Here is a 17,247-nt window from a genome sequence, read left to right as displayed (position 1 = left end):
TATATCATACTCGAATAACTTCCGTATATAGACTGTTTTTGCACTATTTCACTTTTTTAAACTGTTTATTTTTGTATTTACTATTTACTTGCACTATGTTTTTCTGTTTATCTGTATTATTGTGTTGCATTGTTGGAGGAGCCTGTGACCTAAGATTTTCATTGTCATACTACACTGTATTGTTTGTATGGCAAAATGAAAAGCTTGAACATTGAACGTGATGCGAAATATTAACACTAAAACAGTAGTCAAATAGGGCTTTCCACTGTGCACTAACCCTACCTCTGCACAAAACAACTGATGTTCTCAAACACATTCAGAAGGCAAGGGATTCCCCAAATTCACTCTTGACAAGGCACACCTGTTACTTGAAAACCATACCAGGTGACGACCTCATGAAGCTGATGAGAGAAGCCAAGAGTGTGCAAAGCTGTCATCAAGGCAAAAGGGGGCTACTCTGAAGAATCTAAAATAAAAATCATATTCTGGATTTGTTTAAACTTTTTTTGTTAACTAGATCATTCCTATGTGATCTTTCATAGTTTTGATGTCTTCAGTATTAATCTACAACGTAGAACAACTTTTCAATAAACACATAGCATTGAATGAGAAGGTGTGTCCAAACCTTTGACTGGTAGTGTGTATATATACATATAAACTTTAGTGAAATTAAGATGGAAAATGTCGGATTTTTGGTCAGTTTTAAGGGGTTTAAGGGCGAAGGGTAGTTGGAGCGCTGTCATTGGTTCCACTGATGTGTCAATCTCATACACCATATAGAGAGAGAGCGCAATTATGTCCCGCCCACACCAGAGGAGAATTCATTTCTACCACATGGACAGGACAACAAAGCAACTTGTGCTACATAAAGGTAAGATAATGATGTAACTCAAATTATTTACAGTAAATTAAACATTCAGAAATGAGGCAAATTGATATTTACCACATCTCATTATTTTAATTCTGCCATTATTTTAAGCATATTTTCTTTGTGAATGCCATACAAACAAAAGATAAAGTTTAAAGAGCAACTTGCAGGTTAGAGACCCCAGTGAATAAATGTGTAAGAAAATGATGTAAACACTAGATTTTCAAAAAAATAAATATACACTACATAAATATACACTACAGTGACATCTGGCGTCGTTTTTGTCAGACATTTTTACTTCCATATAAAAGACCACCCGCGTGTGACGTCACATGAACGTATTAATAAACATGGATCACAAATGCCAATGCTAGTTTTGACACAGAAGAGGTTGAAAATGCATATTTGCATGCATATGACGGACCACAACCTTATAATTATGAGCCTGCTAGGCGGCCCATAGACCATGATAATATAGTGACGTTACTGACAGGACTGTTGATACTGATCCATAACAGAAACTACTGCGCAAGTATCAGCCGTATCTCGCGTTACATAATGCAATGCCACACTGCGTACGCTGCTGTTTACCGGAGGGGAGAGAGAGAGCAGCGAAGGGGGGGAGAGAGAGGAGCGAAGGGGGGGAGAGAGATGTAATACGGTTTCCTGATAAACGTTTTGTTTGATAGGCTTCAGCTGTGGAGAGAATGTGCTGCAGGGAGGTGGATGCACCTCGCACAACGCACCCAGGAACGAAATCTAGCTCCGGTCCTTTTCCTGTTAGGGAAACTGTGGACTCGATGTCCTGACAGGCTGGAGTTTGTGCAACTTGCACAAACTCCAGCTCACCATGATTAATAATGGTGAAATGCAATGTAAAATGACCGAAAAAATACCAGCTCACTAAATCACAACGGCTCAAACCAACTACAAACTACTACCGCTGATTGGGCAGAGAAGGAGTCCGAGAAAGTTGCTCGACGTAATATGATGCGTTTGACGTATGAAGTTTTTAAAAAAGCAGTTTTTAGTAGCAGAGCTCAAAACGGCTCCTTTCCCTCTGAATTCCTGCCCTTATGTCTCGTAAAACATATCAAACCCTGCATTAACTTTTTTAATTGTAATTTCCAGGCAAGGTTAAGCATAAATCTAGTAAAAAAATAAACCTGGAAGTTGCTCTTTAAATAATTGTGTCATCAAAATAATTAAAGACAAGTTAAAGAAACTAAAACCCTTATAATTCTGCCCTCTGAGCCGCAGAGTTCCTCATGACTTGGCCTTCACGAAAAGTTAACTTTTGAGTCAGACAGCTATCTCACATTTCTAATGTTTATTAATGATTTACTGTGAGTGCAAATTATTATTTGAGCTTCAAGGTTTTTTTTTTTACAAAATATTGTATCCATGTCACGTCTTGAGAGGGTTATTTGTGAATATACTAGCCTACGTTTTGCCCTGTCAACCAACCAACGCAGCTATTTCACGTCTTTTTGTGAGACTGGGTTGGATATTTCATCTAAAATGAATGTTACCATACTGAAATTGTTGTGTGTTCTTTTCTCTTTACAGTGAAAACGATCAGCATGTCTTCAGCATCGGGCTCGGTAGGCCTATGCCTTTTTTGATACATTTTGTTCCTCTACATTTTCATGAGTATTTTTATTTATTTTTCTGGGGTATGTTCAGGATTCAGGAAAGTTGCTACAATGTCAGATAGGAAATATTCAGCCCGCTGGAAAAGGGCAAAAAGATTAGAGGAAAAATGTGCACGTTACCAATTCGCTGCATCAGAGCTTTTACTGACAAACCTTCCTCTTCAGTGTCCTTCACTGCTTTCTCCTCTACAAGAACATACAGAAGAGGGGGCTTCTGTGGAACCGAATGGTGCAGTTGAGTTACTGTCCAATGGCAGCAATATGGAAACTAACCCCCAACTCAGACATTCCATTGCACAGTGGGCAAAGGAATTTAATGTAAAACACAATGCAGTTGATTCTTTGTTAAAGATTTTAATAGAAAATGGACACTCAGAGCTGCCAAGGACAGCAAAAACACTGCTTGACACCTGCAAAGGTGTTGAGGTTGAGTTAAAATCAGGAATGCAGTATATCTACCTTGGCTGCAAAGACCAGCTCCTGAAATATTTGCAAATGTATCCTCCACAAGACATGCATGAATTAGATTTCATTGACATTTCCCTCAATATCGATGGTTTGCCGCTTTTCAAAAGCAGCAGACAGACGCTGTGGCCAGTATTGTGCAAATTACATTAAGACTGAGGGAGGAGCCCTCAGTCTTTCCATTGGCTCTCTGTATTGGTTTTTCAAAACCAACAAATCTTGACTTTCTCAATGATGTTGTTGGTGACCTTAGCAGTATCATGGAAAATGGACTAGAGAGTGGCAGTGGTTTGGTTAGGGTGAAGCTGCGTTGTGTTACATGTGATGCCCCAGCCAAGGCTCTTGGGAAGTAAGGATGACTTCCTAACACAGCTGATTGTGACATACACAGGACATGACATACACAATACATTATACATTGCACAGGAGATGCCATATTGACAGGGTTAGATAGGAGAGCTGCGGACAGTGAACCGCAATCCTCCTGTCTCCCCTCAAAATCCCCCAGCAGAGAAGCTGCACGTTCCATATTCAGCAGGTCCAGATACTCCCTCAGCCATGAGTCCCTAGTAAAGCAGGCTGGTTTGCGTTCCTTCCAGTTTAATAGGATGAGTCTTTTTGTGGCTAAACAGCCCAATGTCCAGAGCCGATCGGCAGTCCTTGCAACATTGTCATCTGGCTTGAGACCCAGTAGACATGCAATGGGACATGTAGGGAAATTAACTTTTAAAGATTCAGACATTAAGGATATTACTTCTGACCAAAGTTTTTTTTACCGCTGGGCATTCCCAGAGTAGGTGCAACAATGTACCTCGCCTGCCACATTCATGCCAGCATAAGTCTCTGTGTTTATTGTCCATCTTTGATTTTGTAACAGGGGTGATGTAAGCTCTATCGAGAATTTTGAACTGTATGATCCTGAATCTTACACATTTAGAAGAGAACATAGCTGACCTCCAAATGGAGTTCCATTGCAAAGCAGACAGAGAGATATTCAAGGCATGCTCCCAGGACACTTGGACAGGAGAATAGGTATTCGGGGCAGCCCTAGATAATAATTTATAAATATTAGAGACCACACCGGATGATATGATTGCTTTGTTGAGGCGCCGGTCCTCTTCCATACATGAAGCAGGCATGGCTCCCTCCTTACATTTTGTACTAATAATAGATGCTAGTTGTGCATATGATAGAAAAGATGAGTCTGAGAGACCATACTGATTTTTGAGTTGTTGAAATGGAAGGGTTTGGTCTCTATATATCTGTCCAATTGTAGTAATATCAGCCTTCTGCCAGATATTATTACTTAAGGTGCCTCCTCCTGCAGAAAGACAGGGGTTACTCCAAATGGGGCAAGATGGTAAAGAGAGCCCCTCTATACTGTATGGAGTCTCCTGTGCAGTTGCTTTACAATAGAGCATGAAAAGCGGATGATGGTATTATCCATTCAGGGTGGTGGTTTTGGGCAGTACCACATTGATGCCAGAGATATGTTTTGGTTTACAGACATGATGGATTGCTCCAGCCATTGCCAACTGCCTACCGGAGAAGCACTTTTGTACGCCCACGATAATGGATACTTTGCATTGAAGGACAGATAATACTGGAATACATCTGGGACTCCCAAACCTCCCATTGATCTTGGAATGATCAACTTATTATGTGTGATTCTGGGTTTCTTATTATTCCAAAGGAACTGAGTGAATATGGATTTGATATCTTTAAACCATTTTAGTGGGAATTCAAGAGGGATAGAGGAGATAATATGAGAAAGCCTTGGGAGAACATTAATTTTCAAGGTTTCTGCTCTGCCCCATAGAGAAAGTGGTATGGCCATCCATCTGTTGATGTCCTCTTTAATGGACTGGAAAATAGCAGGGCCGTTAAGGCTAAAGATTTTAGAGATAGGAGAGACGATGTTAATTCCCTCATTCCATTTGTTTTCCAAATAAAGGGGGTGTTCATTAGGTTGTGCTTATATGTATATGTGTTAAGTGGGATTGCTTCACTCTTGTTCCAATTTATCTTATATCCAGAGAAGCTGCCACATAAATGTATCATATCAAGAACTGCGGGTATAGAGAGTGCTGGCTTGCTCAAAGTAAGAAGTATATCGTCAGCGTACATATTTAATTTGAAATCGTGTCCATGAATGTTCACACCATGTATGTCACCATTAGAAAAAGAGCAAAAGCTGTCTCCTCATGTACAAGTTTCTGAAAATTAGTCCTAGCGGTGAGAAGTGAGTTCCTTAGATCTAAATTGGATGGGTCTAGCATATGCTGCTCTTTTGAGTCTTGAGTTTAAAGTTTAATTGGGATTTCACCTCTCTACGCTTTTTATTCTCTGCCGAGGAGAAACTAATTAACCATTCCCTGCATGTTGCTTTGAAAGCCTCCCAGACAGTGGTGACGCTTGGTACTGAATTTAGATTGATCTCAAAGAAATCTAAAATTTGGTCTTTAATGAGCAGTGTGCATTTTTCATTTTTGAGTAAAGATGTATTAAGTCGCCACTGTTTGGATTTGCAAGGGTTGGTTGGAGGGGAAAATGTGACAGATGATCACTTAATAATATACTATGCATTTTGATCTCAATAACATTCTGGATAAAATTTGAAGACATCATTATGTAATCTATCCTTGAGTAGGAGTTATGCGCACCGGAATAGAAAGAGTACTCTCGGACATCTGGGTGCACTAGGCGCCATACATCTGTAATACCGAGCTCGGATTGGAAGTCCCTCAAGGCGGCGGAAATGTTTTTATCTGAAGGGAGAGGGTGGCTGGATTGATCCACTATAGGGTCACAGACAGAGTTGAAATCGCCACCTATAATAAGAGGACCATCTATGGACTGCAATACCTTTGGGCACAGCGAGGTAAAGAATTTAGATTGTAAACTATTTGGAGCATACACATTCACTAATGTCACCATTTCATTCTGTAGCAAACCTGAGACAATTACATATCTTCCCTCTTGATCAACATGTACATTGGATGATTTGAAAGGCATATTCTTAGAAATTAAAATATTGACTCCTCTACTAGCTTTTCCTCCAGGGGAAGAGAATATCTGCCCGACCCAATTCTGTCTTCGTTTTTTGGATCCTGTAGCATAGCAATATCACAATTTAGAGACTTTAAGTACAACAAATCTTATGTCTTTTGATTGGATTCTGAATTCCATTTACATTCAGACTAAGCAAAATAATTGTGTTCAATTGTGTATCAATTTAAGTAAGGTAACAATCATATCGGACGCCCAGCTAGTATTTTGGTCAAATTGGAAGGGTGTCATCGACGCATCAAGGGAGTGGAGAGGGGAAATATATAAACAACACAAGACCGTAGACAATCCAACACAAGATTACATAAAAGCATAGAGATCCTACCACCCTTCCCCCTAACAATACACAGATAAACACAAAAACAAAAAATATATTGCCAAAAGGCAATACGACGGAAAATACATTGAGATGGAGAAAAGTCCATCTCTATCCGTGAAGAAAAAGAAGAGCCGCGGAGCTCAGGTGCGGAGAGATAATCCAGTCCTTCAATAGCCAATAGGCCTATTCATTTGTCTGCCATTAACCACAACTTTGCTAACTAATTGGGGGTTACATTACAGTATAGCCTGCATCAGAATCCTAATGAGGGTGTGTGCGACTGTGAGTCAGTGTATGTGCGGGCATGCGTGTGCGTCAGTGTAAATGATTGTGTGCGTGTGTGTGTGTGTGTGTGTGTGTGTGTGTGTGTGTGTGTGTGTGTGTGTGTGTGTGTGTGTGTGTGTGTGTGTGTGTGTGTGTGTGTGCGTGTGTGTGCTTGCGTTGGGGGCGTAGGCCAACTCACAGTCTTGTGGTACTGTCACATCCCAAATAGATCAGGTCTCTTTTCTTTTAGAACTTTCTCAGCTTCCTTGGGTTCTTTGAATATGAAAGTCTCCCCGTTGATGGTTACGATGAGTCTGGCAGGGTACAGGATGCCGTGCCGTAAGTTTTCTTTGCGCAGTATGCTACGGAGCTCTCTGTATGAATCCCGCTGGCGCTGTATCTCCATTGGGAAATCCTGAAACATGCGAAGATCATGTCCGTCCCATGTCAGCTTTCCTTTAGCAGACGCCAGCGTCTTAAACACCTCGTTCTTATCGCTCCATCTGAGAAAACGTATGATGATATGCCGCGGAGGGTGCCCAGGGTCCGGGATGGGACGCAGAGCGCGGTGGGCACGCTCTATCTCAGGTGCGGGGATTGTGTCACTCAGCTTCAGGAATTTTATCCAGTAGTGGGGAGATGCCACCGGCTTCTTTACCCTCGGGGAGGCCGGCTAGGATGAGATTATTTCTCCGACATCTAGCTTCCAGATCCAGCATTTTACCCTGGAGGGCTTTGACATCTTTGGACAGATCACCCATTGTCTTCCCTTGGGAATTGGCTTGATCCTCTATCTCACTAATGCGCTTCTCTGCGTTGTTTATTCTTGGAGAAGTGGCCTTAGTCTTTCTTCAATTGAACAATAGCTTTGTCTTTTTCTAGTATTAAAGCCCCTCAAAGCATTTCAGCATACACACACATTCATGCAGAGGCAGGGGCTGACATACAAGGTGCACCTGCTCAGGAGACTAACACTCAAACACACATCATCGGCGGTCACTCGTAGTCGAGTATGACTGTCCTCCTTCTTGGTCCTTGTGGGTCTTCAGGTGGGCATAGAGGCCAATTCTGGACCCGATTATTGTTGTGCAATGTGGACACGGGAATGTAGTGGTGGAGGGTTTGGGTTGGACCTGTTTGGTGGTTGCTCTCTGCTTCCTGAGTCTGTGCTTGTCTTGTGCAGCATGGCAGAGGTCATCATTATATAGTGCAGCACCCTCACAGACAAGGTTTCTTCAGGTTGCCCTGTCCGTTGCCATGTCTTCCCAAGCTTTTAGGTCTATGTGGCACTTCTTTAGGTTTGTTTTTATGTTATCTTTGTACCTCTTCTTTTGGCCTCCAGGGGCCCGTTTCCCTTTAACAAGCTGGGATTAAAAGACTTGTTTTGGGAGACACACACACACACACACACACACACACACACACACACACACACACACACACACACACACACACACACACACACACACACACACACACACACACACACACACACACACACACACACACACACACACTGTTGGTCATCAGGAGCAACTTGGGGTTGAGTATCTAGCCCAAAGAAACATTGACATGCTGACTGCAGGGGCTGGGGATCAAACCCCGACCTTCTGATTGGAGGACGACCGTCTTACTCCTGAGCCAGAGTCGTTGATTGATAAGACATATAAGACGAGTGCAAACCATTTGTTGAGAAGAAAAAATAAGACATTTGCATTTTCTTAACGTTGCAATCAAGTTACCAATATATAGTTGATCACTCAATGGCTTTCGTGTTGGACCGTTGGATAATAAGATTCATTTGAACTTCCTGTGTTTAAAGGACAGAGTGGGAGTCAGGACATATTTAGTCTAGCAGGAACAGGGGGGAAAGACAGACTTGCTTCAAATTAAAATAAATAAAGTTCACCTCCCTATACATTGAATTATCTTTATTTAGTCTGTTCACAAACAGTAATGTACACAATTGTGTTGTAAGTGTAGTCGGGTTACAAACAGCAGTTATGCACAGAAGTGCTGTGTGACAGTAACATTTACATCAAGAATAGTTCTGGCATATAACTCCTAAAGCCACAAAGAGAGAATGTTTCTCACCTCTCTCTTTGTGAATGAATTATCCAAAGGATACCCTGGAGGGCTTTGACATCTTTGGACAGATCACCCATTGTCTTCTCTTGTGAATTGGCTTGATCCTCTATCTCGCTAATGCGCTTCTCTGCGTTGTTTATTCTTTGAGAAGTGGCCTTAGAGTCTTTCTTCAATTGAACAATAGCCTTGTCCAGATTGTCAAACCTTACGTTACAGGTTTCTTTAACGCTTTGTATTTCAGAAAGCAATTGGCTAGCCCACTTGGGGACGTGTTCCTCTTCACCAAACATTTCCGCCATGAGGCCGCTGTCTTTCTTTGCTCTAGCTCTGGTCAAACTACTGCCGGGCATTTAGACGCAGATGTTTTTACACACTAATAGAACTGACTGCGCATTACACTTTGAGACTTTCAGTTTTGGTTAAATCATAGTTAAGTCTGATTACCGCCTGCACCCGACTACTCCGCTCAGCTCGCCGGTGTCATCACGTGATCTGGCTAAACATTATACCTTCAAATTAAGTTATGCTTATCACTATTCACCCTAAGTTCTTTCTAAGCAGTGGCTTTTATTTGTGTGGCTTCCAACAGCCAGTTGCCATTTTTTTTTTGGTGGAAGCAACTCCTTTTTTCCTGAAATATACATTTTGTTCATGTTTTCCGATGTGTGGAATTACATCCCTGTCAGATCCCACACTTCCAAGGAGTAAGTGTAGGAAAATATATATTAATTTTAATTAGGGGTATGCACGGAGGGAAGACTATGTGACAACATCATTTCATTTTTTTCTTCCAGGACAGTGACGAACAGTTTGCAGTTGTCAAATTCTTGACCTCCAACACAGTGGATGTCGTACCAACTAACTGGTTAGAGAAGACAAGCAAGGTATTTCCTAACTTATGTTTGCAACATATATTGTAAGCTTGGACTGTCTTCCAGAAAGTGATGTACATGCTAACTGATGATAATTTATTCTTCATTAGCATTCACATCAATTAAGCTTGATATTTGCTATGATTTAGGTGTCCTCCAGATGGAGCAGTATGTTTTTACCTAGCGATATATGTGACATCAGGGTACTAAAACACCATCGTAACTTTCTTTTGGGAATATGTGAGACGTAGCTACATGACCGACTCTTCAAATATTTAGCAACAGGCTTTTCGCAGACATGCAAACTTCAGCTCTGCTAAGGGGAACATGTAAATCTCTTTCCTGCAATGTTAATGAATCCTTTACCAGAATGTGAAAATGTTGCCAATAAATCCACTGTTTATACTGATAACTGGTCAGTTAGCCCTTCAGGAATATTATACTGAAGAATAAATCCTGCAGCACCTGCTGCTCACCCCAAAAATGGGACTTGACTTGACACTTGTGCCTCAAGACTGGAAACTGAATTGGGACTCGGGTGAGGTGGACTCGGTCATACCTCTAAAGTATAGTTTATTATACAATGATATATATTGTGTTTTATATTTTCTTCAGGCTGTGTTTTGCTACTGCCCACAGAAGAACGTCACTGCCAAAGTCAAGAGGAGAGAGTTACCAGACCAAACACGTTGGGCCAAATGCAAAGTCTCCGTTCTAAAATACACAGGTATTGTATTGTATTGTACTGTTTCATCTTCCGAACTAAGCCAACGAACACCTTCTAAAAATGCCCTCATACTTCCATCGAAATCATAGCAGTGACTTTGAGGAGAGCAAACTTTGCTCACTCAAACTTGGTGATGTTAGTGACAACACAAGTACAAAAACTCCATGAAATTACCAGGTATGCTACCTGCTTTATTTGACAACAAAAATATAAAATTACTGTACAGGGTACTTTGCAACTCAGCACTGAGCGGTTAGAATTGTACGACGCACGTTGTCAGAGGGGTGCGTAGTGTTCCTCAAATCAATCCTGTCTTGTTAGTCTAAGTGCTCTCTTGTCGTTTAGAAATGACCAGCGCTGCTCTCTGCGTAAATTAAATAAAAGTATTATATTGTAATATATTTTACACATATTGTCTGCCTCTGCTCTGATCTCAATCCGTATATTCATCCGTAGACACCTACAACAAGGCGAGACAAAAGGTCAACATAGCGACAGTAACTTCAAATTTGGACAGTGATCCGGAGGCAGAAACTGCCAGGAAGATTGCTCCTGTTCGGTACATGGACTCAGGTAAAATATTGCTTGATGGCCGTTGTTTTTTTTCAAGAAAATATCTAACGATACGATGCTTACCTGACAGATATGTATGAATATCTCTCCATTAGATACAGATATAGATGAGCCCGTAGTCAAGAGAGTGAAGACAATTACGGATAAGACCCTCTCAGTACCACTGATGCCAGCAATGCCTTCCTTTAAGTAGATGGTACTGAGTAACCACAAAGTGTATGATGTCTGTGTATAATCTTTGAGTCTATGTTTGTGGAATTTGTAAAACATTGTTTTCCTCAGGAATTGACATAGGCCAGGCATAACTAGGGCTGTCAAAATAAAAATAAAATTACCAAATTATGTTAGAACATTACTTCCTAAAACCCCATATATACTTGCTGTTATATTTCCAGTAAATATCACAATATTAAACATATTTTCTGTTTACAAAAGTACAAACGTAGGAAGACAGCAAGTATCACCAATCTTTTATGTGGTTACGTCTCCAGTCTGATCTCGAGCGCACAGCTGATAGGTATGTAGTTTGTTTAAATGACAATTTCCAGTGTCTTGCTTGCCACCTGCTGATTAAAGTGAAGGGGGTTAGCCCAGAAGTTAGCAACAACTGTGGACCAACTGTTCTCATTTTAGGGACAAGCTGACTTGTCGGCTCCTCTGAGTTTTGGTCAGCAATTCTTAGTATTCGCTGAAAGCCCATGGTGTAACTATGCTGGTCGTTTTCAGTAGCCTCCATGAAATGCTGGTATTCTGACATTTTGTTCAACAATCATGCTAAAGTAGGCCGGTCTAGGGCCTAGACCTGACTTTTATACATTCAGTTGGTGCAGCCGGCCCCTGAAAAATATTTCTTAGGTTATACTATTTCTTAGTTTGAAACTGTCTAAATGTAAGCCCTCTTTCAGTGAACTGCTTTGACTTTCTAACTTGCTGTGACCATGTGTTTTTTCAGTCATCCCATCAAGGCATTTGTTTTCACCCAGAGACAACCAGAATAGCCCAAGTAAGTCTCACACAGTTTCAACAGTTTTGTCCTTTGAAATGTATTAAAACTAAATTGCACTTGTGTTGTATTCTTAAAAAAACCACAATTAACATGTGAAATTACAAACTGCTCATTAGGAATGCACCGATACAATTTGATCATTTAATTTCCATTTATATAGATACTGAGTGAATAACTGTGAGTAAAAGCGCTTATGGACCAATCTAATATTGAATCTTTTTAAACAAAAATAAGAGTTTAAAAGAAGCACACAAACACTTTATGTTGAAAACATTCTGCTTGTGATTATCCTATTAATGGAATAAAGTACCTACACTAAAGAAGAATGCGTTAAAAATGGTTTGACCTGAAAAACATGACCCTAGTCCATAGCTCACACTGAAATAGTCTATACCGCAAGATCAAGTTGTAGGGGGATGCCCGCTTTTGCCCCTTCGGTAAGGAGGGATGGTAGTAGGTGTGGCATATCTCAAAAAGGCTCATATATAGCTACCTGTCAACAACATTTTAAAAACCTAGAGCAGCTACAGGGATCATATTCCAAAAACAAAAAAGGCACCGTACAGGAAGTATGATGAATCATATATTGATTATGGTTTTGAAGCTACTGAAGGACCTGATGGTGTGTTCTTTGCCTGGAAAGGACACTCATTAAATGTAAGACAATGTTTTACAACTAAATCAAGAGAACATTTTTAATTCACAGCTATGACTCATATACGTTTGGATGCAACCCCATCCAGGGCTGTGTTACAGAGCAGTGGCCAGGGTATGCCTGTAGTCACTAAGCAACTTGCCATGATCCGATTGTATACAATTTAACTTGTTTGTTTTGCACAAATGTAGGTCCCTCCATCACCAGTGATCCAAATATAACTCCAAGCACTCAAAGTAAGTTGGATTCACGGCCACTGCATGAGCTAGCCAATTATTTGCAATAATGTCTATACTCTGTCACATTTTCATAGAGATGGCATCTCTTTTCGATGTTATGCAGACAATTCACGTCTATACCTCCCGTTAAACCCAGTTTCCCTTCCAGTATATCTGTCATAGTTAACAGTTTTACAGATATTAAAGACTGGATGTCACACAATGCTTCTCAGCACAACACACTTTGCTAAGTTCTTGGAATAAAACAAGGCCATAGGACAACTGCTCAAATTTATTTTTGTGTTTTAGATTAATCTAGCACACCAGCATACTGTATGTGAGGGCCATCTTTATGAGGCTGGACAAGATTGAGAAATCTCTGGAGACCATTCAGTCCATGTTGAAAAAAGACATGGGGTCTGATAACCCAGAGATGGAAGGGCTCACCAGGCCACTAAAGACTCCAGCAGAACTCGAAGAGGCTTCTGAAAAGCTAAGGGATGCAGATTACAGAAAGAAAGGTGTGTGTGTGTGTGTGTGTGTGTGTGTGTGTGTGTGTGTGTGTGTGTGTGTGTGTGTGTGTGTGTGTGTGTGTGTGTGTGTGTGTGTGTGTGTGTGTGTGTGTGTGTGTGTGTGTGTGTGTGTGTGTGAAATGGTGTCAGTGACTGGTCTGCGTGTATTTGTGTTTGTGTAATTAATGTGATATGCCATAAGTGTCAGCTAACTCGATTTCAAGTTATGTGTTACTCGTCTGGGTATACAACTACTGGCCTGATTCTTATTTCACACCTTGTCCCAATTGCATCCACGTGTCCTGGCTGCATGGAATTGCAAGCTGCTTGGGGGTTGTTTTTTATTATGATTTGGGAAATAGCCAAAATTGGTGAGTAATAGGGAAGAGACGACACAACGACACAATTCCAAGTATCCACTGATGCTTCGGAGAAAGATGTCACATTGCTTGCTACGCCTGCAACCTGTCCAGACAACCTCATTGATTATAATGGACGCATTCAGTTATTTTGGTTAACACGCTCACTACATTTGCTGTTAGGACAAGATGTTAAAAAAACTACAGATTCATTTGACCTTCTCTTAGTTGAACAAAAGGAACACGGAGGGAACAGAAAATCAGTGTAATATGAGCCTTATCCTATAAGATCATACATATTCTGTATTGTTTCTCTTTTCAGATACATTTTCTTTGTCTCTTGGGAGGTAAAACTCCAGGTGACACAGTGAGGAGGATTATGAGAAAAATTGGGACAAATGGCCTGTGGGCCAACTACAGTTTAAAGGGTCGCAAGGGGAAGAAGAAGTTTGAGGACCTGGCTATGTATCCGGTCATAGTCCGTAAGTTTGTTTTTAATGTTTCTAGTGATCTCACAAACCCAACAAAGATCTTATTGTTATTATAGAACTTTAAGAGATATGTGGGTTGATCTTCAAATATTCAAACTACTACGCTACAACTACTAATTAATTGAAATAATTATATTAATCAGCTACTTCAAGCATTGCTTTATATACAGCTACTGCTTGAGGTATTTCCACTGCTGCTTCAAGTATTTCAAATGATTGCTTCCGCAGACTTTAACTACTCCCTCAATAACTTAAAGTCTTTCTTCAGTTACATCAAGTACTGCTTTAAATACGTTCAACTTTTCAAGCTGAAGCAAGCACACACATTTTCTTCAGAAAATGTTGCCTTTTCCAATTTTTTTTTTGTCTTTCTTTATCTTTAGAGGCCTATAGCAAGAACCTCCCCAACATACAAATTAAGAGTGTGGAAGACTGTGTGGCAGACACATTAAAATATGCTCCCCACAGAGGGACTCAGGTCAGTGTTAAGCATTTTTTTGAAAACGATGTTAAATGTCATAAATATCTATTATGCACATGTCTCTATTGTCATATTGATGTAATAACATTTAGAAAAACAAATAGGTTTATTTTAGTATTTTTTCATGTCAAAAGCCACTTTTAGTCGGCAGGAATATCGCCGATTAACGTTGATACTCTCCTCCAGCAGCCAAGTTGGTGCATTTGCATAATGGCCGTATGAGCGCATTGAGACAATGAATAGGACGTATAAAAACGAATTTGCATGCCAATATTCACTCACATGCACTTATAATCGCACTAAAGTATGTAGGCCCACACAGGGGCGGACTGGGGGGAAAAAGTGGCCCGGGGATTAATTGACAGACAGGCCCACTTAATGCGCGGCATGTATCGGCCGGCCGGCGACGAAAGTATGGTACTTAACAAAAAACCCTATGCATTTTATGTTATTTTGGACAATTATTCATATAGTAATCAAATTACCTGAGCCCTTGAGTTGCCTAGAGAAAAATAGTTACATCATATATTTAGTGATTTTATTGTTAACAGATCATTGATGCAATAACATTTTGACCCAATTTGCCTGACTTGACCAATGGAATAAAACATGGGCGTAGGAAGCATCCTCAATGTGGGTGAGACAATTTAACAGGGGGTGTGGGCAGGTGGTGGACCTCATCTCCTCTAGGGGGGTCCGGGGGCAAGCTCCCCCGGGAATATATATTTTTAAATGTTGAAGTGAAATGCATCAATCTGCTGCACTTTGAGAGCAAAATTAGGGACTAAATCTATGGCAGTCAGTAGGGGCTTGGACTGTGAGCCGTAGGGTCGCCGGTTCAAGTCCCCGACCAGACCTACATTTGGAGTGTGGACTTCTACTTGGAGAGGTCCCATTTCACCTCCTGCCCTGCCGTGGTGCCCTTGAGCAAGGCACCGGACATCCCCCTTCCCCCCTCACTCCCATTGCTCCCCGGGCGCTGTACAATAGCTGCCCACTGCTCCTAGCACTAGACTCCTGGTACTAGGATGGATTAAAAGCAGAGAACACATTTCACTGTGTGTGCTGTGTGACCATTAAAGAGGGTTTCATCCCTCCCAATTCTTCTTGTTCTTCAACACCCATATAAAACAGAACTGTAAACAGATTTACTTTTTCTTTCAACATTTATTTGAACAGCAAGTGGAGGCAAAAGTGACTGCACCCAAAACAATAAACCTGCTTGTTAACTAGCCTAAACTCAGTAACAGAATGTGGGCAACACGTTCTTCTCCACAGCCGCGCGACCTCTGAGTCAGACGTCACTTCCCCCTTTTCTATCCTACGGGTACAGCCACTCCCCCTGAACCCTGTTTCCCTTTCCCAAAAAAACCAAAAGGGAGTGGCCGGAACACTTACAAATGTGGGCTGGTAGGATTTAGGCAAAAGAAAAAAGATATATATATATATTTTTTTTTTTTAAGATTTTTTTTTTTTGGCCCTCCGGCCCACACACAGAGCAGCGGCCCACCGGGGAAACTCCCGGTATTCCCAATGGCCAGTCCGCCCCTGGGCTCACAGTATTCATAATATCATATTTGTGAAATATTAAAAAAAAAGCACACTTCTTTTCTGACTATAAAGGTTGTGTCTCGTATATAGTTTATAACTGTTAGATATGCTATCTGGCTGTGTGTGGTTTGTGAGGGCTGCGTATAAACAGTTTCCGCTGTTTAATAAAAAAAAAAGAACTTCTGTTAAATCAGAAATGATTCTCATTTGAATTTACATTTTTTCATAATGCAGGTTGAAGGTGGATCATCCGTCCATCTGCCAGAGGAAAATGCAGCAGCACCTGAAGGGAGCTCCGAGCTGTTGTCACAGTCCGTCATCTGAATAGATCAACGATTAGATTAACGATGACAATTTTTTGTTTTTCCTTTGAAACGTTTGTGAGGCAGCATTTGTTTTTATTTTTATCATGCACGGATACTAATGATGCTTTCGACTGTGTCATGTTAATATTATGTTAACTGAAATTGCTGAGTTCGCACAATGAATAAATGAATGAAAAAAAGTAATTATGTTGAATACTTTTTAAGATTTATGTATTATCATCCTTTTACATGTGTTAATAGTCAAATTCCAATAGTGAAGTAAATTATCAAAAATAATCCTAGTGCCCAGCTAGCAGGGAATGTTCTCACAACTTTGGCTAACATTACCTAGAGAGGTTCTAATAATGTTTTAAAGAAACGTTTTAATCTAATGTTCAAAGAACCTTTTGAGGATGTTTAACATTTCAAATAATGTTCCTCTGAGGTTTAAGGTTAACTAAGACATACTGTAACGTTTTGCCTGCAACATTCTGAGGATGTGTTTTGGACGTTGTTGAGGTAATACATTACAGATGTTCTTTTATAAAACATTCCCTCAATGTTACATGATAACCAAAGAAGAACATTTTGAAAGCAACATTTGGATAATGTTTTCAGGAGGTTATTATTATTTTTTTTAATGTTCCTGTGATGCGAAATATTAACAGGGTCATGGTTGTGACGACCCCTGCTTGGAGGTCTCCTGTGGTGCGTAGGGCCCTTTAATGATCCTCCTCTGCTTGTGCCCACACTGATTGAGGACACCTGA

The 17,247-nt window shown here is 40.6% G+C and overlaps 1 protein-coding gene across 2 annotated transcripts; it reads left to right on the top strand.

Moving 5' to 3' along the window:
- Window positions 1–820: 820 nt before the first annotated feature.
- LOC307038361 (uncharacterized protein) lies at window positions 821–17,160 on the top strand. 2 transcript variants are annotated; one of them, XM_079679754.1, is made up of 11 exons: window positions 821–871; window positions 2,438–2,472; window positions 9,523–9,612; window positions 10,216–10,327; window positions 10,784–10,900; window positions 11,853–11,903; window positions 12,753–12,797; window positions 13,089–13,300; window positions 13,973–14,132; window positions 14,525–14,619; window positions 16,408–17,160. In XM_079679754.1, exons 1-8 carry the CDS (start codon window positions 835–837, stop codon window positions 13,091–13,093), a joined length of 492 nt encoding a protein of 163 aa, XP_079535880.1. In that variant the 5' UTR covers window positions 821–834; the 3' UTR covers window positions 13,094–13,300; window positions 13,973–14,132; window positions 14,525–14,619; window positions 16,408–17,160. The 2 variants fall into 2 exon arrangements, with proteins under 2 accessions (XP_079535880.1, XP_079535881.1); XM_079679755.1 differs by lacking the exon at window positions 13,973–14,132.
- Window positions 17,161–17,247: the final 87 nt, after the last annotated feature.

The sequence above is a fragment of the Notothenia rossii genome (genome assembly GCF_949606895.1).
Source record: "Notothenia rossii genome assembly, chromosome: 4".
Taxonomy (NCBI): domain Eukaryota; kingdom Metazoa; phylum Chordata; class Actinopteri; order Perciformes; family Nototheniidae; genus Notothenia; species Notothenia rossii.
This window is presented reverse-complemented; position numbering and strand designations above follow the sequence as displayed.